The 24,819-nt window shown below is 34.6% G+C and overlaps 1 protein-coding gene across 8 annotated transcripts in view; it reads right to left on the bottom strand.

Annotated features, from left to right (window-relative positions):
- Positions 1 to 454: 454 nt before the first annotated feature.
- Positions 455 to 24,819, bottom strand: part of LOC107074300 (Limpet) — a 29,198-nt gene continuing 4,833 nt past the window's right edge. For 2 of the 8 annotated variants that reach the window (XM_015335613.2, XM_015335609.2), the window contains exons 2-9: positions 20,901 to 21,078; positions 19,952 to 20,185; positions 19,572 to 19,781; positions 8,533 to 8,733; positions 7,719 to 7,893; positions 3,379 to 3,548; positions 3,102 to 3,288; positions 455 to 3,019 (exon numbers count right to left, since the gene is read on the bottom strand). In XM_015335613.2, the coding sequence (XP_015191099.1) occupies positions 2,862 to 3,019; positions 3,102 to 3,288; positions 3,379 to 3,548; positions 7,719 to 7,893; positions 8,533 to 8,733; positions 19,572 to 19,781; positions 19,952 to 20,185; positions 20,901 to 21,078 (1,513 nt within the window). In that variant the 3' untranslated portion in view covers positions 455 to 2,861. Of the gene's footprint in view, positions 3,020 to 3,101; positions 3,289 to 3,378; positions 3,549 to 6,071; positions 6,782 to 7,718; positions 7,894 to 8,532; positions 8,734 to 9,355; positions 9,718 to 9,806; positions 10,467 to 19,571; positions 19,782 to 19,951; positions 20,186 to 20,900; positions 21,079 to 22,542; positions 23,245 to 24,819 lie in introns of those variants that run through there. The other 6 variants (XM_015335608.2, XM_089170661.1, XM_015335614.2 and 3 more) reach the window with 6 other exon arrangements.

Here is a 24,819-nt window from a genome sequence, read left to right as displayed (position 1 = left end):
TATATTATTGCATTCGATTGTCCTATTTAATAATCATTAATATATTATTTGTATTTTTTTTAATGCAAAAACTTTTTAACGTCCTGCCATCTATCAAGAATCAGATTGAACTAATCGACGCGTTAAAAGATAAATGATATTATACTTCAGATTTCATAGTTCAGATTTCAATCTTATGATTATCGTTAGTTGATAATTCATGATATTATCCGATAAACGAATGCATGAAATTATTTTTAATTGATCATTAATATCATATTGATCTAAATGATATTTTACAAATTTGAAATAACAACGTAACACAATATTTTTTTCATATATTATAACAAATCCTTGAATTATAACAAATTTAAACATTATTAACTTACCGAAATAAAACATAATGATTTGTTCGTTGTTGTTGATTTCTAATAAATATCCATGGTACACGTAAAATACATTGAAAAGATTCGTCTTTTGTTTCATTTGTAAATAATTACATTTATTTGATCAATTTTACAGTGTGTAACAGTGTATGTCATACGCTGAATATAGAATAATCTCTTCTTTATAATCTGTTTTACTAATTTAAGGCGATTAGTATGTGAGTCGATCCGTAAGAACATATTGACGAGCGTAACTTATTCGTCAGAATATTTATTAATTTATTTATTTCTTTATATATATTTATATATATATATATTTTTTTTCATTTTTTATTTTTTATTTTTCACCATCTCGTATCTGACGTTCATATGTATTATTTTATGTATCATTCGATACGATATATATTAAATATCGTAAAACGTTAGTTACTCTCTATGTATTCGTGCGGATAAGGCCACAATTAGTGTGTTCCACGTGTGCGTAATTCGCACACTCGTATTTACGTATACTTGTGAGCGTGTGATGAATTTAATTTTCTGTTTTTGTTTTTTTTTTTATTATTTTTTTTTTATTTCGTTTATTCTTCTTTCGTGTTAGTATGAAAAAAATGCTGTGATATCAATCGATTACATACGTATAAATTAACGCGTGTGCATTTCGTACGGAGTAATTATTACGAACGTGTTCTTATGTTAAAAACTATCGAATATTATTCTACATGTTTCTTTTTTTTTTTTTCTTTTTTTTTTTTTTACCTTTCTTTTCTTTCACATATATTTTACATGAGTTAAAATGCACCCTCCTTGGTGCAAGTTCCTTATAACTCCGTTCTATTAACTCACGGTTTTTATACGCATACGCATGTATGTAAATATGTAAATATTTATGTATTTGTATGTGTGTTCGTGTTTGTATGTATGCATGTAGTTTGATTATGATTTCGTGTATTTATTTGTTCGATCAGGTGTATACGTGTGCGCGTGTCTGTATATGTGTATCGATATTACGTGATTGCGTGTACTTATGTATTTGTGTATTCGTAAGTTAAATAAAAATAACGTTAATTGTATGCATATCAAATTTAGTTTTCATAAGAATATATATATATATATATATTTTTTTTTTTTTTATATATTTATATATATAGGACTCGTTTGTTTCACTTTGTTCTTTTTTCTTTTTAATAACGCCTATCATATATATCGCATAAGTATGGATTTTTTATTTTTCTATAACGCATTTTAATTTTATAATTTACGAATCAAAGAAGTAATAACATTAATTTTTAATAATAACATCACACAACGACAATTGTGTATGCTCCATTTGATTTTTAGTTAACATCCTTTATAATCGACAATGTTACATTGCATAAGGCGATTTTGATTCTTTGACTTTGCAAGCAAGATTTGCAATTCCCTCCCCCCCCTCCATATTTGTATTTTAATTTTTTGTTTCCTCTTTCTTCTATCATGTTTTATAAAATACATTTCTTTTTCTTTCACACGTACACGCAATCACACGGACCATGCACACACGTTCTCTTTCGATTTCCTAGCATCTCCTTTCGCGAATATTTTAAATGAAAATATATTTATTTATTTATATATATATATATGTATATATTATAATAATATAAATATGATTTCTCTCCTCCTCATCTAATGGTTCATGCCTCTTAGAGAAAAGTTTGATAAATGTCTGAGGGAAAAAAAAAAATTAAATAATTCTTATAACCGGGTATAAAAATCGTGTAAGTGCATTTACCAATGTATGTATTTAATACGCGCGTACGAAAGCGCATAGTAAACGTGTGCTGTGTGTATGTGTGTGTGTGTGTGTGTGCGTACGAACGCGCGTTAACATTTTTGTTTTGTATGTGTTGGTAATTTGTGCGTTGTTCATATGAATATACATATACATACGTATACACATATAAATATATATGTACACATAATATATACATATTATACATATGCATAAATACGTGCTTCTAAAAAAAAAAAAAAAAGCACAAGTTAAAAAGCAAAAGAATCTATCTCTTCGAGGTAGGATCATTTAGAATCAATTAGGATCGTTTATGATCGAGCGAGGAGAGGTTGATGTGGGACAAGGGAGGAAGGGGAAGTGTTATATAAGGAAATTTGTGAAAATCATAGGAAGGATATTATATCAAGCCATTAAACATGAAATGTCTTATCTCGAAATGAAATGATTCGGAGTAATTGAACGTTTTCATGCTTATTGACCTAATAGTTGTTAAAAAGTTCGTTGCTTTCGATTTATCGAGATGCCACCTCTTTCGTTCAACCTTTCTCTCCCTCTCTCTTTTTCTTTCTTTCTTTCTTTCTTTCTTTCTTTCTTTCTTTCTTTCTCTGTCACTCCTCTACTACCACTCTACACCCTTTCCGTTCTCTTTCTTTCTTTTTCTTTCTTTCTTTTGCTTGCTCCACCTTCTCCCCATCCTTTCTCCCACCGTCCAAACCTTTTCCTCGTTACATTAGCTTCGCCTTGGCACACTCAGGACAGATAATGTCATCGCCGTCGGTGATGAAGCCACGGCCGACCAAGGAAGTTTTGCAACCAGCGCAGATGAAGCATTCGTTGTGCCAGTGTCTGTCCTCGAACGAAATGAAACGAGTACCTCCAATTCCTTTAAAATTCATTAGAATTTATTATAAAATTTATTAGGATAAAGATCAAATATAAAAAAACAAATTATGTAATTTGTATACCGGTGATTGGTTTGGAACAAGCGGTACATCTCTTGGCGAAAAGTTCGCCGAAGCAATCAGCGCAGTAAGGTTTGTCATCGCGCGACGTAAATCGTTGGCCTGCCAGCGAATTATTGCAGTTGCTGCAAGTAAAGCAATCCCTGTGCCAGGGTTCGTTCTTGTATGTCACTCCGCCACTGGTGATTATCTATAGAAAAAAATTAAAAAAAAAAACATGAAGACAAAAAGCACCCCCATGCTACCCAAAATAAAATATGAAAAACCATTGAAGGCCAACCTTGTTACATTTGACGCATCGAGTGGCAAACTTGTCCTCGTAACAACCGGCACAATAAATTTCTTGTTCCCTAGGGATGAAACTTTTCGTACCGATCGGATTCTTGCAAACTACGCAACAGAAACATTTCTCGTGCCATTGCCTGGTTTTGTATTCCATCTTCTTCGTGCCTGAAAAAATAAAATGAAAAGAAAGAAAGATAAAACAACGATTGGTACCACCAGGTGCAGCAAGCCGCCATTGTCTAGTCACGAAAACGATAAATATTTGAAAGACTATTGTTTCTTAACTCGCAAACGTATCATCGCATCGTATCGTATCGATCGATCAAATGAATGGGAGGAGGAGGAGGAGGAAAAGCCCCGTGGGCTAGCTTTCGAGGGTGCAACGGTAAATATCCCTTTTCTTCCTTCTATAGTCTAGACTGATGTTAAATGTCACGTGGAATTGCGTGCGGCGCCCAGTGAATTTTAATATTCCGTTTTACGATATAGGAAAGCATAATACAACACATATCCACTTTCTTATTTCAAATGTCTCCTTTAAACGCAACTCAAAGAACGATTTGAGAGAAAATTGCATTCTGTTAAAAAGAAAAAAATAAATAAAAAAAACAGTAACAAGTACTGTTCTCTTTTAAATTCTAATTTATGCAAAGAATACACGTGGCCTGTAGAAAGGTATATAAGCGAACGTAATAATTTGTCTCTCTCTCTCTCTCTCTCTCTCTCTCTCTCTCTTGATCGTTTGAATACAAAGCTTCTCTTAACCCTCGTGTATAATTTCCTTAAATTATAATCCATTAATAATAGGTTTAATTTCGTTAAAATATACGAGAAAGAATATATTATATGAATCAATGAAGACAAGAAAAAAAAAAAAAAAGATACAATGATACAGATATCGTGACATATTTTTCGTAAATCTCTTGGTCCAGCGTGACTCAAGAAACGATTCGTGACGTCACGATGGACAAGCAATGCCTCCGTATATGTACAAAGTCTGATGGGTCCAAGGTTGCAGATGTGGCAATCCATATAGGTACGCATCGTGTCGTAGTCGTCATAATCTTAGTTCGTCTTCTTTCGTTATTCAATGTTGCTTTAACTATGTTTATTCGTTTAACGATAATTCTAAGTTACACGGCTTATTAGCTTAGCGTGATTAGTTGCAACGATGAGATGATGATCGCGGTCTTTTTAAACGAAAAATAACTTTATTAAAAAAAAAAAAAAAAAAAAAAAACAGAGAGATTAGATAAATGAAAGATTAATGAAAGCATGTTCTATAAAGTATGTTTGTTCTATTCAATATTGAAATTATGCGATTCTATACTCGTTCCTTTGCGCGAAGTGATTAATTATTACCACAAATGGACCGATAAATTGAGAAGTTGACTCAGTTTGAGTCATCATCTAATAAAATACATACAGTATTATCCCAAAAAAAAAAAAAAAGAAAGATAAATACGAGAGAACATTTTCACGATTAATATAAAACGTTTTTCAAGGTTATCAATAAAATATCCTGACCTGTAACAACATCGCGTATTTTTGCGTGGCTTTAAAATAATAGGACGACTATATTATTTGGCGATATTATTTGGAATATTATGTCGTAAATGGGGAAAAAATACTCAATGAAGCATATGAATCGATAAGAAGTAAGGTCGTGTCGTGTATAAACTGCAAACGACATAGAAGAACCATTTTAAGGTGACATCACGCATATTAATATAATGCTATCGAGAGTCTTATCGATTTGGATAAATAATTTATGAATGGCCAATAAAAAACAAAAAGGAAGAAAAAGTTTAGGTTGCATTAAAAGCTTTTTTTCTTTTTTTTCACATTTTCAGTCTAGTCGATTGTGTGTAGAAAACGATATTAAATATATATCCTTGAATGTCATTTTTTTTTTATTTTACTTCGTTTTTTAAATTTATACTTAAAATATCTATTATCTCATATACTAGATTACGCAACACATTACCATCGATATTTATATAATGTAATCAAATAATAATATTTAATGTATTCAAGATCGAACAGATTTCTCCTAGTCGATTCGCATAATTTAGAAGTAGAAAAAAAGAAATAGAAAAAAGAAATATGAAAGGAAGAAATATAATAATTCATCAGTATCGATGTGTGATAAATCATACAGGAAATGTTTATACCTAAGCAACGATTATCTCATAGCTTGTGAATATCAATACTCCTTCTTTTCCTTTCTTTTCTTTTTTCCTTCGAATATTTTTTCAACAATTTTTCTCTACTTTGCTAAAAATTAAAACGAACTTATGAAAGTATTCATTAAGAGACAAGCAAGCGCATTCGTTAACATCATGCTTGCTGCACGATTGAGTACTCGTGATTCCCGATAAGGTGACGTTTAAAGGCTCCATCGTCTCGCTCTACTTTTTTCCTTTCGTGATTACTATTGCCACCACCTGTGTTGCCATCGTGACTCCAAATCGTCCCCCATCTTTATCTATATACATAATATCCTACTGTGTATCCTACTAGGTAACATGTAAACTATACATATACATATTCAACCCACGATCATTGTCCTTTCTCTTTTTCTAATCGATATAACAACTATGATATACAAAATAAAATGTCAAGTAATATTTTTGTAAAAAAAAAAAAAAAGAAAAGAAAAAAAAATTAAAATGTAGTGGTAATCACCTGGATCAGCTAATTTCTGATCTCCAAGAAGACAATCCTTTCCAAGATAACACCTAAACTTAGCATCACCTTCCAAAGGAAACATGCTGAGTATGGCAACATCCTCGTCATTTTCTTTAGCCCTTCTAATCCTTTCCTCGCCGACAGTTTTAGTTTGCAAATGAAGTTTACTCGAAAATCTTTCGCTCAACGTGTCGGTAGCCATTTTCCTTCTATATCGATCAGAAGCGAATTTGTTTGGAAAATACACTTGGAGAAAAAGACGATGATAACTCGTTTTAATAGAATTAAATTGGACACGCTTGTTGTATACGTAGGTGTCAATCTTCACGTCAAATCACGTGCCTTTTCACGATCTAAACAAATTATCTCGTACGTCATCTAATTCTCTTTCAGATGTTGTTATTTTAATTGAACTTTTTTTTCCCCTTTTCTTCGGGAGATTTCAAAATATCGAAGATCAATTCTTTTTCTATTCGTGTATTTTTGTTTTCCTTCCGAATTGTTAAGTTACACGCACAGCACCGTTTTGTTAACGAATAGCAGCAATACGCGCGTTTATTATTAGAAGAAGTTAAAAGATTGTGTATGAGATGAAAACCGGTTCGTTTGTAAGAGGTGGAATGAGATAAGCGTAAGATTTAAAAGAAGCACTGCTGCTAGAGCTCGCTCGTGGATAACTGCGAATTGTATTGGTAGCGGAATCGAGCCGTGCGATTAGCCCGAAGGTTTCTGAGCCACTGAGAGGGCAAGACCACTGCGTCGTCGTCGTCGTCGTCGTCGTAGTCGTAGTCGTCGTTGGGTTCCTGGAGTCACCGTAGCAACTCGTGAGCAAGCGCAAACTTTAACTTCTTACACTTTAGCGATGATAACTTCACTTTTCAAAAAGAAAATTCAATCCTATCCCTTCCTCCTCCTTTCATCCATATAATATCTCGTATAAACCACAACACTTTATTTATTTTTTTTTAAAACAATGTTTTTACTACTCGACACTCGATGTTTATCCGTTACTTAAGAAAAAAAAAAAAGAAAGAAAGAAAAAATCTTTATCAATTTTTATCTTATCATTTAAACAATTTAAATACTGATACGATGAAATAGATAGGGACGATCTCAATTGGATTATAATATAATAGCAATCGTATATGAATAATAACATATGTTTACACGAGAAAATTAATACTTCTTATATAGATTCTTAAAAGGATCGTAGGTAGATTTAATGTAATTATTTTTGAAAATTAATTTATAGTCATATTCAAATAATAATAATAATAATAATATCTGGAGTAAATAGAAAAAATCATTTTGACAAAATATAATTCAATGTCTCTTTGACAATTGTTTCTCTGTATATGGATTTAAGCGTTATGCATACGAATAAGTTGGTATACAAGCGTAGGAGTGTAAGGACTCTTTCGACTATGTACGATTATCATCACGATTCGTGTTTGTGTTTAAGAACCTTGACTCGGTTACCTTAATAAGATTAACCTTACGGGATATGGGGATACGTATCGCCTCTCTCTTTTTTTCCTTCGATCGTATCCAATGTCGCAAATCATTTTGTGACCTAAAGGTCGCATACGATCGATGGATCGTTATTTATAAAAATATCGAAATATAATATTATTGTAAACGTACCAGCACGGAAGATTTCACCGCATCCATCGCAACGGCTAGCAAATTGAGCGTCGTAACAGTTGCCGCAATAAATTTTATCCACCTTGCTTCCAAATTGTTTGTCCACCAAGGATACTCTGCACCTGTTGCAAAGGAAACAAGCCTCGTGCCAGTGCTTGTCCTTGTACGAAAGATCCTACGAAATGAAAAAATGAAAAAAATTATTTTTTAATTTATTAATAAATATTTCATTGCATCACATATTCTTCGTCTGTTGAGAGGAAGAAATATACAAAAGTGAGACGTAAAATAAGACTAACAATAAGTTGCTTCTATTTCGAGAAATGAACGAATTATTAACGCCTACGTTTGGCTTTAAAGTTTTGACGTTTCCGTTCAAACAATTATTATTATTATTATTATTATTATTATTATTATTATTATTATTATTATTATTACTATTATTTCTTCGGTCCTTGTTAAATCGTGACTTCTTTTTTACTCTTAACTTTGTTACCGATCGGATAATAGTTATTGTTTTTAGTCACGCATCCTTCTTTCCTGTTATGTTATTTAATAATTTATGTTTAACTCTCTGTTTTTCTCTCTTTAAAAAAAAGAGACGACATTAGTGACGTCATCAATGATTGAATCATCCTCGTTAACAGTTGTTATCTCTATCTCTTTTGCACACTCACTCTCGCTCGTCGTCCTTGTCCTTTGCGCATTAATTGCGACGTAAAAAAGAGACAAGAAGCAAAGAACACCGAGGTGATACGAAAGTTATCTTTCTTTCTCTTTCTCTCTCTATGTGTGTGTATGTGTGTGTTCTCACCTTCGAGTCAATACCAATGATTTTGTTACATTCCTCGCAGCCATTGGCGAAAACGCTCTCGTAACACTTGATGCAGTAAGGATGTTCGTCCCTGAGAACGTAACGTTGTCCTGTCAAGGATTCGTCGCACTGCCAGCAACAAAAATGCCCGCTGTGCCAGTCCTTGTTCATCGCCTTCGTATACTCGCCACTGAAAATCAACTGCAAAGAACAAAATTAACGATTCGTTAATTTATTGCATTCGTATCTTTTTTTTCTTTTTTTTTTCTTTTTTCGTGACATTTAATTAAATCCGTGTAAATCTGTGAAGTTTTCATTTTTATTTTTTGTGGAATATTATTTGTGACATTATCTGTGATTGTTTTATATAGTATGTAAATTGTAAGTATCTGGTATTGAACATTTTTTGTTGTTTTACTAATTTCTTCTTAATGTATGACGTTTAAAATCCTACAAAATTCCACTGCTAAACAACGATGAACGAGAATAACCTAATCGACCTTTTCGATCATTGATAGTGCCGAATTTACGAAGATAAGCGAATTAACTTATACTATGACGTAAGTTTTATCACATCTCTCTCTCTCTCTCTCTCTCTCTCTCTCTCTTTCTCTCTGTCTCTCTCTTATTCGTTTTATATTTTATTACTTTTTACAAACAAAATTATTCGTCAACATTATTTTCGTCAACGCGAACACGTTTACAATCACCGGAAACATTTACGACTTTGGAACATTCGACAACGCTATAATTTTCTTCTAATTATGTATATGTATATATGTATAGTATGTATAGTATGTATAGTATGTATGTATGTATGTACCTTTGATTAAGTGCCGTCGTATGTGCTGGCTGAGTATGTTTGTACGAAAATTTCGTTGAAATTTTTTGCAAAGGTATAAAAAATACCAAGTATAATAGTAATTAGATATTTTTTTAGTATATTTTTGGTCTTTTTGCAAACATCAAAGAAACGTTAAACGTGATTTTCAATTGAAGGTGGACAAAAGTTATATAGGAAAAAGTCATGATAGATGAACAGAAAAAGTTAATACTTATATGTTGTTCGTATGCGATCAAAATTGATTAGAAATGAATCGATTATTTATTTTAAAAGGGATAAGCAATAAAACAAAACAACACTTTGTTCGAAAATGTGAAAATGTGATAAAAGAAAAAGAGAAAAAAGGGTTCGCGAGAAATAAATTATAAGAAATCGTAAAGGGTAATGATAAAAGAATTGAAATCAGGGTGTATCATCAGCCAGCACATACTCTTCGATGGCATGATGATTGTTCTGCGTGCTGTCGATCTCGGTGATCGTGACCTCGGCGTTCTGATCGTGGCTCTCCCTACGTTTTGTCGTCTTCTTCACTTTGCGAACCTTTCGCTCGGTGGTCGAATACACTACACTGTCTACGTCCGCCATCCTATTTTTTTTCTTATTCCTTGTTTTTTAAATTTTATTTTATTTTAAATTTCTTCCTGGTCTTCTTCTTCTTCTTCTTTTTCTTCTTCTTCTCTCTTTTACTTTGTACCCTTTCCTTTTCTTTTCTATCTCCGATCAAACTCTATGTATACTTTGGAAGCTTTCCCTAATGAAAATTCAAACGTAGAAAATTTGGTAATATAAGAAAATATAGAAATCGGATTTTGAAGAAAAAACGAAAGGGATAACAGCAACAACAACGTCGTCGTCGTCGTCGTCGTCGTCGTCGTCAGAAATAATAAAGAAATTAATGAATAATATTAATTATATAAATTTAATCTAGTAGGGTTCGTCGCTCGTGATCGTGAAAATCAAATCGAAAGTCGCGAGTCGCGAGATCGTTCGTTTCGTGCCCAGCAGCTTTCGAGCTTGCGAACTGACTGAAATCTAGGATCGGCTTGCTCCGGGCGTCATCATATCGGGACGCCGAAAATAGCGTCCCGACGACTCCAGAAAACGCCGCGCGCTTCCCTCTTTCCTCCTCCTTCTCATCTTATTTTTCTTCTCTTCCATCACTGGCCGGACGCTCCTACCAATCCTCGGTGCAGTGTGCCGGGTGCAACTTTTCTGCGATATGTGTTTCTCTCATTACCTTTCTCTACCTCTTTCAATTCGTCTCTGTTTCTATCTAACAATAATATAAAACTTGACCGTAATAATCTTTTTCTTTAGGTCATAGCCCTCAACATTTGTGTCAACCTTATTATTTTATTGTATTTTATTTTTTTTTTGTTTATTTTTACTTTGGCAATACTTTTTGAATAACGTTTCATTCATATCTAAGATCATTTTTCCGCTTGGATGTTTTTCTTTTTTTTTATTTTTTTTTTTTTAGAAATATTCATTTCATATCCTCGCATACCGATCGAGAAAATCATTCTAAATAGATCTAGCAAGCTGCTCTAATGGTGTCTGTCGATATGTAACTTCGCTCAGTTGCTATAAACTGCTTCTTGCACGCATCTGGTTTGCGTTTACACGGCGGAAGTATCAATGGAAAAATATACGAAATCGTAATCGTCTATTCGGGATAATCTTGTGAATTCTTTTATTATTCAAATGATAATTTAAATATATGGTCATTTGATATTTACGAATGAAATAAATATAACGTGTTACTTCTTTTCGATGAATAAAATGTAAAAAAAGAGAAAACAAGTTAGAACGAACGATATCTAAATTTAACGATAATAGTTTCGTCCAAATCTTATCGTTGAGAAAGTTTTCGTAGAACACATCTTCAACCCTAGCGCGACATTTTGATCGTTTGCCAAACAGGTGGTTCTTCGACTCCTCCGTTGAGAGGGCGAAGTGGGCGGAAAATAGAATCACGTTTAAAATATAGAAAAAGAAGTAAATACGGGTAATTGGGTCGGAATGTTTCACACATCACCAATAACTTCCACATCATCCACCCACGCAAATTTGTTGTTAACTGTTTTTAACTTCTTTTCAAATTCTTCTATAACTTTTTATCGACTCATTTTATCTAAAAAGCGGCTCGTTCGTTGTTATGACTAGGAGGAGGGAACAATAAACTTGAAAATTGAATGACTTTTGAAAAAGAAAATAAAGGAACAACCGCGTGAGAGAGAGAGAGAGAGAGAGAGAGAGAGAGTTTCAGAAATTTATCAAAATAACTTTTAAATACGAGATAAAATCCAAATACGAGGAGGAGGACGACGACGTCGTGTAACTTAATCCGATCTGGACATCCAATGGAGAATAAAAATATGAAGAAAAAGAAAAAGATGAAGAAGAAAAAGCAAAAGCAGAGAAAGAGAGAGATGCAAAGGAGAGGTAGGTCGAATTAAAAATATATTTTAGAAAAAGAAAAGAAGTTTCGTCGATGAAATTCTTGTTGGAGATGGCGACGATGTCGAGGCAATGGCGGCAGTATCCTCGTGTAAATGTCGAGCTCTATGCTTGCGCGATATATACGTATATTATTTGCAGACGAGTATGAGATTGATATTTTGGGAGACCCTACACGAGGCACACGGCACCAATAAACGCCGCAAGTAGGCACCCAATAAACGCGACCATTTCGTACAAATATTAAATACCTTTTCTTTCCATCAAATTCTTTCATTTACATTTTATCTTGTTATGTCTTTAAGAAACTTTCAAATGTTCATGTGTCTACGTATGCGTATTCGAATTTTTCTATCTTACATACTATACCAATGCTTCAAAACTAATTTTCATGAATTAGAATTTAATGACAAAATATCTACGAGAAAATTTGTTATTTCGATCGAGTACACGAAATCATATGACGAGTGTAGGCGTGAATTCGCCCACCAACTGCGACCATGAACGCGACCGAGAAAGAAACGATGCTGGTAAAATAGTGGGTTGCTGTATTTCCAAATATCGCGATGTTTCATAGGACGAACAAAAATGATTCTCTCGTGAAATTCGAGATGAGACTTATCTTTCTCGTGAACTCTCAAACTATACTCATCGGATTACCCAGAAAGCTTTGTTCCGATCGGTGTCAGGTGTGGTGTATTCAATGTGTCCTTTTCCGTGGGTTGAACTCACGTCTTCCGCGCTGACGTATTCCTCGTCGTCCTCGAAAGAGGACATCGACTTGACGAATAAAATTGTTTTTTCCTTATTCCCTCTCCCCCTATCATCCTTTTGGGTTGTTGACTCTGACTCTAAAATGATATCCCTGACCCTCTCGTAATCGTCTCTTCTAGCATCCTCGAAAGTGGAGATTTTCAAGGAACTCGATTGATCCTGCTTATAAGATTTTTCTACAGAAGTTATGGCACGTTCTGCGACATGACTATCAGGACAATCCTCTGTACTCGTAGTTTCGGTAGACGTTGATTTAAATCTTCTACGTTTAAAAGAACTCTTAGCACGTTTCTCACGAGAATCATAGTCTCGTTTGCTTTCTGACAAACCTAAAACAGGATGATTCTCCACTTGGAATTCCTCCGTTTCGAGTTCCTCGACAAATGATTTCTCATCAAAACTCGTTTGTACTTCTACAGAAACACTTCTCTTGCTTTCCGATCTAGATAGACTCGGGCTACCAGGAGGTGACGTGTTTGTCCATTCGTCTTTTAAAAGATCGCGTACCGTTTGAACAGATATGTCTGATTTACGTCTCTCAGGTTCGCGTAATCTCTTTGATCTCTTTGTACTAAGATTTTCCGCGGATTTACTGATCTCGGTGTTCTTAGATTTCAATCTCGTTGCTTTTCGTACGATAGTAGAAGTTGATTGCTTGATTTTAGATTTCTTCAATGACTGCTGATGTTTGTCAACTTCTATTTCACTTTCTGCCAAGTCAATGTAATCCGATTTCGTAGAAACGTCCGGTGATTTCGACTTTAGAATGGGTCTCCTTAAAATCGACGCATCTTCGTCATCTGATTCGTTACCGGATGAAGGAGAATTCTCTTCGTACCTCGCTGTATCTCTAATCGGTGATACATCAAATGATTTCGTAGTTATTCGTTTTTCCAAAAGATTTTCGTCAAAAAATATCTCAGATTCGTTGTTCAATAGTTCAGTAGATGTAAAGTTAGAAATAGGTGTCGGTACATTAAAGTATCCTTCCGATTGTTCGGCAAACGTAGCTGCAGTAACCTCTGTACGTTCGTTGACCTCGTGAAAGAGACGTTCGAAATCGGGATCAAATAATTTCGATTCGGATTTAGTAAGAAGATCGGCAGTACTGCAATCGGAAAGTGTATTGGCGTCAAAAGTTGGATCTATCGATCGAATTTCACTTCTTATTCTCAAACTGTATTCATGAAGGTTTTCCAACTTATATTTGGCGCCAGAAGATAAATCGAGATCTTTCGAATGACCGATACCGCAGAGGGAATCGTGAGCGGTAAATCCACCTTTAGGACGATCGTGATAAGACAAACAAGTTGTCGGCGGATCGATCCGAATAATCGAACGATCGGATGCTCGATTAAAACACGTTAACAATTCAAGGACTCCAACGCAACCAACGAGCACCGACAAAAGTAACCCCATTTTTCCTCTTTACTTGAAATGTTCTCAATTCGATTACTCTACTCGATTACTCTACTCGTACATGCCATTCGATGATCGTTAAAATATATCTTCTCTAACCGATCTCTTACTTCGATAAAGATCAAAGATACAAAAGGGAGATTTCTCAATAATAATCCTTTATATACGATGAGTTATTACACAACGATCATCAAATCGGTTCAACACTCCGCGAAATCATTTTATTGGCACAAGATCGTTTCTATTAACATTTGATGCTACCTTTCCAAGTTCAATTTCTGGCTTAACGAAGAACTCAGTCTTAGATTTTAGATGATCGCGATGATAGCCATTAGCATCGAGATATGTCAACTTTTTCAAATATATATGTATATAATATAATAATTCTATAAATACATCAAGATGTATTTTTCCAAATGAATTTATCACGTGGCATAATAAATTCGATCATTTGTTTTTGACGATTTATCATCCAAAGATCGAATCGGTAAATACAAAACGGAAGATCTTCTTCGTCCATCTTCCTCTTCCTCTTGTTCCTCCACCTCCTCCTCCTCTTCTTCTTCTTCTTCTTCGTGTTGCGATTTTCGAGATTACTGACGTAAGCAGAAGAAAGAGACGAGATTACGTAATCCTGAGAAGCAAAAAGACACCCACGCTCGACTCGGTTTATTATGTCCACTACGTAACACGGACCCACGTATTCCTCTCCTATTCTCTATCTACCTCTTTCTTTCTTTCTTCCTACCCCTCTCCTCAACGGTCCTTTTCTTTTTTTAACGACGCAAACGGACATATAGTAAACGTGGTCAAAAACGTGTGTTGTCGGGAGTCTTCTACGGATAGGTTTTTAGTTTTGCTGTGAAAGAGATAGGTAATAGTAGATCAAAACTAAGAACGAACGAATGGTTAACAAATAAAATAAGATTTAGGTTGAATAATGTAAGGGGTGGGAGAGGGGGTTTTGGTTATCAATCACAATATTATCGACAACTTTATCTATCTTATACGAGCGGATCCGATGAAGCACTGTTTTATTTCCGCGAGCGGAAAGCAAAGAACGCTGAGATCTGTTCTACTCGTCGTTGGTTAGCCGCCACCGTCGCTGTCGACTCGATGCGGCTAAATTCTATACTTAGAAACGAATAACCCTGGATGAATAAATCGGTATCTATTAGATTAGATAGATATATGCCAATTAATTTGACAATAATTTCTATAATAGAACGATCAATTAGATCTTTTCGTTTATACCGTGAAACTTGTATAATGTAACTTGTACGAAATTGGAGAATGTCAAGTGTGCTTGCTGTGTATGTCAGAGAAATATTAATGTACAAGAATAAACTGAAATATACGATCGTTCACATAATTTTTCTTCATTACAATTTTAATATGCCGAAATAAGTGAAATTTTTAATCTGTGATTAAATACAGAATGTGAATTTGTTAATAGGTCGCTGTTTTTTGCTCCCCTCTCCCCCTTGAAATCATATTTTTCAATTGTTTCATGTCATACAATAGATGAGATGATCTTCTTTCCGTTACCTCATGGCGTCTTATGATTTCATCGTCGAGAGGATCTTCGGCACGCGCTTTGCGCGCGGTACACCCTTTTGGCTACTCTCCAAAAAGATATCGAAACGAGTACGAGCGAGCTTATCGAACTCTCGATGATCTATATTTATGCCCCTAAATCGATCCAATTTTACGAGGAAAGTCATTATTTATGAGGAATCTCTCGACTATATCGACTCATGGAAAAATAATGATATATATATTTTAAATTCCTTTCAATTAATATTTCACGTATTGCATCGGATTGGAAAATTAAAAGAGTTTTGAGAAATTCTCTCGAAGGATCTGAAACTTTCTGCTCAAGTCTTGTGAGGATGAGGAAAAGGAAGATCCTTGTTTGCTTCTTAGCAATTTTATGACTGGCGCCAAAAATAAACGCATCCTCAACAGTCTATCGGAATAGGGAGCAAAAATAAATCGGCGCTTAGCAGTGTGTCTCCGTTTGACTCGTTTAAATCTGACTTTCCGCGTGCTTGCACGGACGACAAGTAATTAAGACGAAGGACCATAATAATTTGTCTATAATTATCATTTTATTTGTTTTTATTATCCATGGTAGGGATAAAAGAAAATATTGGTAATGATACTTGAACAATACGACTGTTTTTAGAAATGCAAAGGGTTAATTGAAAATAAGAAACGACCCCCTCCCCGCCCACCTCCCCCCCCCCCGAAAAAAAATAAAATAAAATCTTATAAGTATATAATCTAAGGTAAAGGAAGTATCATTGAAGAAAGGTAGAAATTAGTCGACCTCCTTGCCATGAAAGATGTTTCTGGAGGGAAACGGAACAATGCCAATGCTATTTCCGTCGATGATCGAATCTGAGCATGCCACGGTCGAAGAAAAGCGTGCCACCGAATCTTTAAAGCCCCTTTTCAGCTGACCGAATTAGATCCGCGAAGCAGCCGCCGCCACCGCGGCTACCACCACGTAGGACGACCTTCCTTCACACGAACACTTCGAACCTGGTTCCACCATGCTCTACCTGGCTCTACCGGGTCCTACCCGATAACCTAATCTTTCTGTTTTATTTCCTGGAAAATGTTTCCTAAGACATTCGTTAAACTTTCCTTATCCTTTATTCATCTTTCCAATTGCCACTTTCATGTAAAGTTAACTATTTTATTCGTAAAACGATGTTCATCGTTTAAATACTTCTTTTTTTTTTTTTTGTTACCAATTTCATTTATTTTTCTGTTACAAAATTGGGTAGAGAATTAATTATTCCCCTGCCCTCTCAAAAAGTAAAGGACTACATTAGAGAAATGATTTTTGTTATTCGAACAAACGATTAAATCAAACCTACGCGCGCTCGTAAATGACAATCTATGTTTAACTGAAACAAAACAATTATCAAAACGTGAAAGAATGTATCTTTCGAAATATTTAAATTTATATTATACTCCCATTCGTTGGCTGGGGAAGCTTATTTAAATTCACATCGAAATGAGATGATACCAGAAGAACTACCGAACGATAATGTTTTCTAATTTATTACTCGGCACACGTTGTTTATAAAACGTCAAATCCAAATGTCCAAAGTAATGTATCACTGGCGAACGAATAAGTAGTCCCCACGAACACTATAAATCAATTTTAATCCTTTCAAAAAGAGACGACCCCCATATACCTTATCTTTATTCTCTACAAAATATATTCTATTATAAAATAAAAAAATATTGAGAGAAATATGTTCATTTATTTATTTTGCAAAATATTTGTTCGCGTTTAATACTTACAACAAACAGTACGTGGATTTTAAAGTGCACCGTCGGTTTTAACATCAACGAATCGAAAATAGATTTTAAACGTTAGAATTTTAAGTTGGAAACTATATGTATAGGAGGTTGTTGCGTCATTACGTTGTAGGTAACGCTTTGCATTTGTATAAAGGCAGCTTCTTCCTCGGTTTAAAGCTCAGAACATCGTTGATACTGCTGAACCTCTGTTACTGCACGCTCATAGAGAACGTACTAACTACTATTTTGTTTTTCTTTTTTTTTTAATCTTATTATCAATAATATTCTCATCGAGTTACACTTACCAATATACGTACACGCGTAGCTTTCTTCGTAGCTTTTCTCGTTGGTTAGATTACAAGAAAATAAAAAGAAGGAAGAACCTGTTTTTTTCTTTTTTTTTTTCGATTATCAAAGGTTTTTTCTAATGTTACGCGACGGAACCTTTTACACGAACGATATTAACTTATTCGAGATTCGTTTTCTTTTTTAATTAAAAGAGAAAGATAAAGAGAGAGAGAGAGAGAGAGACAGATAGAAAAAGAAAGAAAGACAGAGAGAGAGAGAGAAAGAGATAGATAGAGTTCGTTCATTCGAACAAATCTCTACTTTATTGTAGAAGATTGTACGAGAATCGTGTACCTTCGATGACTGGCTCTAATAAAAGACGAGAACGGGTTAGGTCTCTTCTGGATAGGTCGAGATCGTGGTGGGAGCTTCGACACGAAGTCAAAATAGATTACCGACCTCTTCTCTTCTCGCAAACCGAATTAACATTTTCCCTTAGATTTTAGTTTCGAAGTAAGAAAACCATTACATCAACGTACATTTCTTCCAATTGGAAAATTTCGAAAGCTTGTAATATCTCTTACGAAAAGTTCAGCATATCTAATGAAGGATGCCAAGAGTTGGATGGCGCAAAATCTCTTACTTTGAATTATTATTCAACTACTATATATATTTATTTATGAATGTGCACCGATCTATCAAACAGCCATGAGTCATAACAATATTTCGACATTAATAACAAATTGAATTATTTGAGTTATTTTGATAAGAGAAATATGTGAAGAATTTTTGGAAATATGTTTTTCTTTTTCATTTGCTAGTTTTTTATTTTTTTTTTTTATTTCGAATATATAATAACATTTATATTTTGTAATAATAAATAATGAAATAATTTCTCCACACTGTGTTCGAGCTTGGAAAATTTGATCATAAATATATTGTCATGACTCATTGTACGTAACTTATCATTAATAAATGTTGCATCGCGTGAATAAATAATATTGTATTGCTTAAATAATTCACTATTGCTGAATTTCGTGGGTGACGAATGATCGAGTTTGATATTCTCGTTCTTTCCATCTTTCCTCGATCGCTATTTTCGTTTGTCTAAATAAAGCTAGCTAGTTGTGTTGCGTCGTAGAAGAAGACAACGATACGAAATTGCACTATTTTATGTGTAGTAGTAGTAGTATTATGATCCAAATATTTCGAAAATATTCACTCAATTTTCTATTTCCTAAATTTGTTCTCTTCTACGTCGTCCAATTAAAATCGTATTATTATTATTATTAATTAATAATAATCTATATACTAATGATGCCGTATTTTCGTGTAGTACATAAATAATCACGACGATTTACGAAAGATAAATTAAGCGAATCACAACGAAAGAGGGCACCTGATTAATGTTCTCTCCTTGATGATCATCGTATTTAGGTCAACGCCGGAATTTCAGGTTTCCCGCGATTGAAAGCAACATCATCAACGAAGTCAGAAAAAAATTCTTCAAATCGAGATTCAAGTAGCTTTAATAAATTTATCACTTTCCCATAAGTGGTTAAGAACACAATACGATCGTGCGTTTGTTTGTTATAAAACAAATTTAACTTTAACTAATCAAAATTTATAATATCACATCCGAGTTTATTTCAACTTGAATTCAAATATTTGATTCTTTAACATTATCAACGTTACCGTCGATAAGGCAGATCCCTAATGTTACGATCAACTTCGTTGATCATACAAACTTTCTTGATTTCTACTTTAACTACCGTAAGATAATTATCGTTCGATGATAATTTTATCTACGTTTAACAAAATGAACACCTGTTGAGATTTAACAAGAACACGTTGACGAAGCTAATATTTTTTTCTTATAATTCGTACAAAATGATGAACATTATAGAAATATACATGTATATGAGATACTTACTTCGTCACAAGCCGAACACCGAGGTTTTAGTTGCTCAGCATAATGTCTTTCGCAGAATATCATATCTTCGTGTACGCAATAGGCAAGATCCACCAAGAGTTCTTTGCAATCATTACATCGAAAGCATGCTGGATGATGAAGTACTCCTAATTTACTCGCCAATACAGCGAGACTACCATACTTTAAGGGTTCTAGGCAAGCTCCACAACACTGCAATAAAACAACGATTACTTGACCATCTGCAATGTTTCAATAACTAAAAACAGTTCTCAAGTGCATTTCAAATCAAATATGAAACGAAATATCATACTTTATGATGTGATTTGTGTGTGTGTGTGTGTTTTTTTTTTTTTTTATTATCATTAACTATATGTACTAACCAAATCTTCTTCAACAATTTCTTGAACAGTACCAATATCCAAAGCTATCTCATTTCTCGCAGCCATAAAATCATCTGCGCTGGAAGCATGTTTTAAATCGAGATAACGACAGTAAGCTCTTGCCAAGTCTTGTTTAGGAAGTTGGAAGGCTAACTGACGATCTCTGTGTCGTTCACCAGGTGTACCCAGTCTTGGTACGGATATTTCTGGTAACGTTGAGAAATATTCGTCCACCTAAAAACAAACAATGAATCTTTAATACATGTAACGATTTTATATAAATTAATCGATATTATACATGATATAGAAACTTCTTCTTTTTCTTAATAGTCGATGTTTAATTTCGTATTAAATTTACAAAATACAACCGCTGAATGGCTAATATACAACGTGAAAACGATACCACTGTGCATATGTGTGAGTATATTGAAAATAAACTTGAAACGTAAACTCGTAAACTATCGAGCATTCGTGGTGTACGTACGATCGTATTCGTGCCAAGTCCCTAATCAGCTTAAAACTCGTAAGACTTTAGAAAACATCGTAAATGCATTTGGAAGTAGTGCCATCAAACTAGAGTACGAGGATACCACCCAGTGGTGGTGTTGGTTCGCGAGATTGAAAAACCAAACGGGGCAAAACGTTTACGAGAAAACACCGTTGTCATTTGGATGATAAAGGCCAGGACCACCTAACGTAACATTTTACAGAAAATAGTCGAATTTGGATGGACGCCAAGTTGATTCGTTTGCTCGTTCTCGATCATTCGCATATGAATATACTGGAGAACATAAACCGTTTCGTTAAATCATAATATTACTACTTCAAATTATCTTACTAGCATGTAAATATCGTAAATATTATACAATTATTGTTACCCCGATCTGATGAAATATTTATTCGAAATGAACTGAATTGAAACGATTTGTTTTATAATAAAATTAATAACCTTATGAGGTGGCAATCCAGGAGGTGCCCATGCCAATCCTCTTTCTCTTGGATCAGAGAAACCAGGAAGACCATTTGATTCGTCTGCTTTTAGTCCTAATCGTGACCTAACGGATGCCCATTCTTCGTGACAAACATCGTGATCCTCGCGAGGACACTTGCAACTCGTACAATTTTTTCTGAAAACAAAACCAAAAATACGCATGATATAAATATTATATGTGTAAAAATGCAACACGTGATATTTGTAGTCTGTTCCCTTTTTATATTAATTAAAACCTTTAGAACAGATATATTACGGAGGATAAACATTTACGTTTGTTGCTCTTTAATTAAAACGAAAATGCTCGCTTGTTATCTCGTTGACACGTTCTTGATGAAGTTGCCAATCTAATTTTATTACCTTACACGTAAGTTGTAGTACAACTCATAGTGCTTTTTTTTTTCAACCTTGCTTTACTTAAGTGGGAGATGAATGCGTCAAAACGATCAAAATAATATTTCACATACATTGATGACAGACATACACATGTACACGTAATCGTATTATTAAAGCGATTAAAACAATTATCGATCCCTATTTCATATACATGTATATAATCTAAGACTTTAGTTAGATATACTTTATATTTGTACGTATATAGAAAAGATGCATTTGTCAGGGAACGTTTATCGCGTTTCTACCGCACCCTCTTCCGGATATATCAGCACGAAGGCCACCAACCGAACAAAGTAAATTGCAAGGGGTTGCTTTTTTTCTCCCCTTTTTTTATTTTTCCTTCTTTTTATAATAGAATGCTATATCATCATCATCGTCGATCGAGGATTTGATAATGAAGCATTTTACGAGATCATGTGAAAGGTGGTGGATGCAACGTAGATATGTGGATGATGCGAAGAAAAGGGGAAAATAAGAAGAACTATATATCTATATCATATATCAAAGACGGTTTATAACGTGTCAAGTAAGCCGGTAAGCGTTAAATTTAACCTGGTCTTCCTGGTTATTCGTGGATCGCGAAGATCGAAAGAAATACGATCATTCCGAGACAGGAAGAAGGGGGCTTTCTCTCTTGGAATCCTCCAACGCACAAATTATTACGTACGTAGGAAAAAAATATTCTTTACGTTCGATAAGATCCCGTAAACTTACGTTACTCAACGAACGTAATTAAAGGATTGGAAATATATCCAAGGACGAAGAAAATTGCATCTTTCTTTTTTCCCCCTTTTTTTTCTTTTCTTTTTTTTTATTACGTTCGCTACCACGATCCTAATTAAGTACATTCTCTCTTATTTTCTTTTCTAATTTTTTTCATATAACAACAGAGTATTTGTGTGTGTTATAGTATTATATGTAACAATAAGTATGACAAATGAAGCGAAGTTTTAGATAATATTTCACATATTTGTGAAACTTAGTTGCGGATAAAATGTACGTACCTATTATAAATTATGCATCACGTATATATGTGATATGTTAAATTAAAACGGCCAATCAACGACGATGTCACGCGTAAATGACGCGTGAATAGTATACGTGACGTTTTGACAAGAATATATAGATATAATATGTAAAGTATGTGAAAACTTTGTTCGTAATTTAAAACTTCGTAGGCGTAATGTTAAAGTATAGTAGTTACCTAACGATCAACTCGAACAACTCGAACTGATCGAAGACCTTACAGTAAAGATGTAATACCCTGACGCAGGCCGATTTCATGCCAGGCCAAGGAGCCAGACTTAGATCCAAACCATCTTCTTCGTTATGAGTCTCGTTAATGGCGAGACTTCGTTTTAATTCAGCACCGCAGATCGTAGGATAACGATTTCTTCGATCCAACATAGGATTTCTTTTACACGACGATCCCGACAAATCTAAAGAACTTGGTATAGACAATGCACCACGATCAATCTCAGCACCTGACAATGTTGTATATCTGTCACGACGATCCAATGACACTGCTTTCCTATAAAATTCCTTTTCCGAAACAGTAGGACACCTTCCACGATTCATCGAATCACGATTCATGGGTGGACTCATAGCTCGCATTTTTGGCTCAGGTATTTTCACCCTTAAAACGAGCGGTTTACCGCCCGGTTCCGGGACGCACATCACTCTTACCTCGGTCATCGTAACCTCTTGTTGACCACCTGGCCCTTTAGGGCTCATCTTCTTTTACCCTTACTTTGATTTATTTACGTCCAACCCCTCTACTCCTTCTCCTCCTTTCCACTGCATTTTACTTTGATTTATTTATGAGATATTGTTGATGAAATATCATTTTTCGATAGAACTTTTTCAACATATTTCAATCTTACTAATCTTCAATATGGTGTTCTTTCAAGCTCAATTTTCCGATTGTTTTTCACTGAGAAAACGAAATTGGAGTGTCGTACCTTGTAGTTGAGATATTCCTTTGATAAATCTTACTAACATAGATAGAGGATACTCGAGCATTCACGAAAGATAATTACATTACGATTTAATCCAATGTTTTTCTTGTAAATCTTTCAAGGGACACCAATTACATGGTGCTTGACAAATTTAATTATAATAAAAAAAAGTAATTGTGTATTATGATTAATTATTTTTCCCCTTCGTGATTTGTTCCTCGATAGAAATGTAGGTTTGGATTCAATTAAGGATCAATAATATCGGATACCAATCGCGTGCGTTGATTCTAACGTAAAGAAAAGTATTCTTCTTTTTACGACCGCTAAGATTTCACGTATAGATCGTAATTATTGGGCGCGTCCAATCGAGGCTAATATAAGGGTGGTTTAGTACACGATATGGTTTTTAACAAACTAATCAAATAAAGAACGATCAGTTACTTTATTTGGAATTGGACGATTTTGACGTTTTTAAATGAATCATCATCTCGGTAAGGAAGTGTACGACGATTAGTCAGTCAGTCCGTGGAATTGCACCAACTTGCTCAAATATTCCTGCCAAAAAGTTAATTCTATGCTATGAAATATTCTCTATCGAATAAAAAGAAAATATGACGATAACGAATATAGGTAGCGATTGCGAAAACAAATTGTGCTAAAAAAAAGAGAAGCTCATCGATGAGATGCGAGACTTTATCTAATGGTTAATAATTAAATCAACATTTACTATATCTCGTCTCGATAATAGTAGGATACGATGATGATACGAAGAAAAATGTAAAGAATATAAACCCCGGATTTTTGATCTTAAAGTATATTTCTGCCAACTGTTAACACCTACGCAAACGTACGCACACGCACACGGAAAGAAAGGAAAGAGATAAAAGAAAAAAAAAAGAAAAGAAGAGAAATGTTAAACGATCTAACAACGAAATGGTTCTTACATTCGTTAGTAATAAAGTTTATCACGATGGCGGGGACGGGGACGGGGATGGGGATGGTCGAGGATAAAGGATTAAAGGCGCGAAATTTGAAATGAAGATCTTTGTGGAACGCGCGCGAAAATTCAAAGTTAATATTAGCGCATGCGATTAACGCGTTTATTTAACGAGACACGGAAGAGTGCATCCACGGAAGGAGCGTACTTCAAACTGGCGCCATGAGCTTCGACGACGACGTAGATAGGTGTGTACCTATAGTTAATACCGGGTGGTACGAGAAGCAGCGCGCCGCTTGCTTCTCCGTTACGTTTAGCGCAGGCGCGTGCGTTTCATCTTTCTCTTTCTCTCTTTAACATCTTCCTCCCTCTTTTTCAATGTCTTATGTGCGCGCGACGTCTTCTTCTTCACCGTCGTCTCCTCATCGAAAGCTTCTTCTTGTTCTTCTTCTTCTTCTTCTTCTTCTTCTTCTTCTTCTTCATCATCATCTTCGTCTTCGTCTTCTTCTTCTTCTCCAACGCAAATGCAACGCAATATTGGAGGAAGAGAGGTAACTGCTCCAATTAGATACGCCACATAACACGC

This window comes from Polistes dominula, unplaced genomic scaffold (assembly GCF_049000335.1).
Source record: "Polistes dominula isolate Pdom_NZ unplaced genomic scaffold, Pdom_raw_medaka contig_79, whole genome shotgun sequence".
Taxonomy (NCBI): Eukaryota; Metazoa; Arthropoda; class Insecta; order Hymenoptera; family Vespidae; genus Polistes; species Polistes dominula.
Note: the sequence above shows the minus strand (reverse complement) of the source record. Positions and strands in the feature narration are given on the sequence as shown.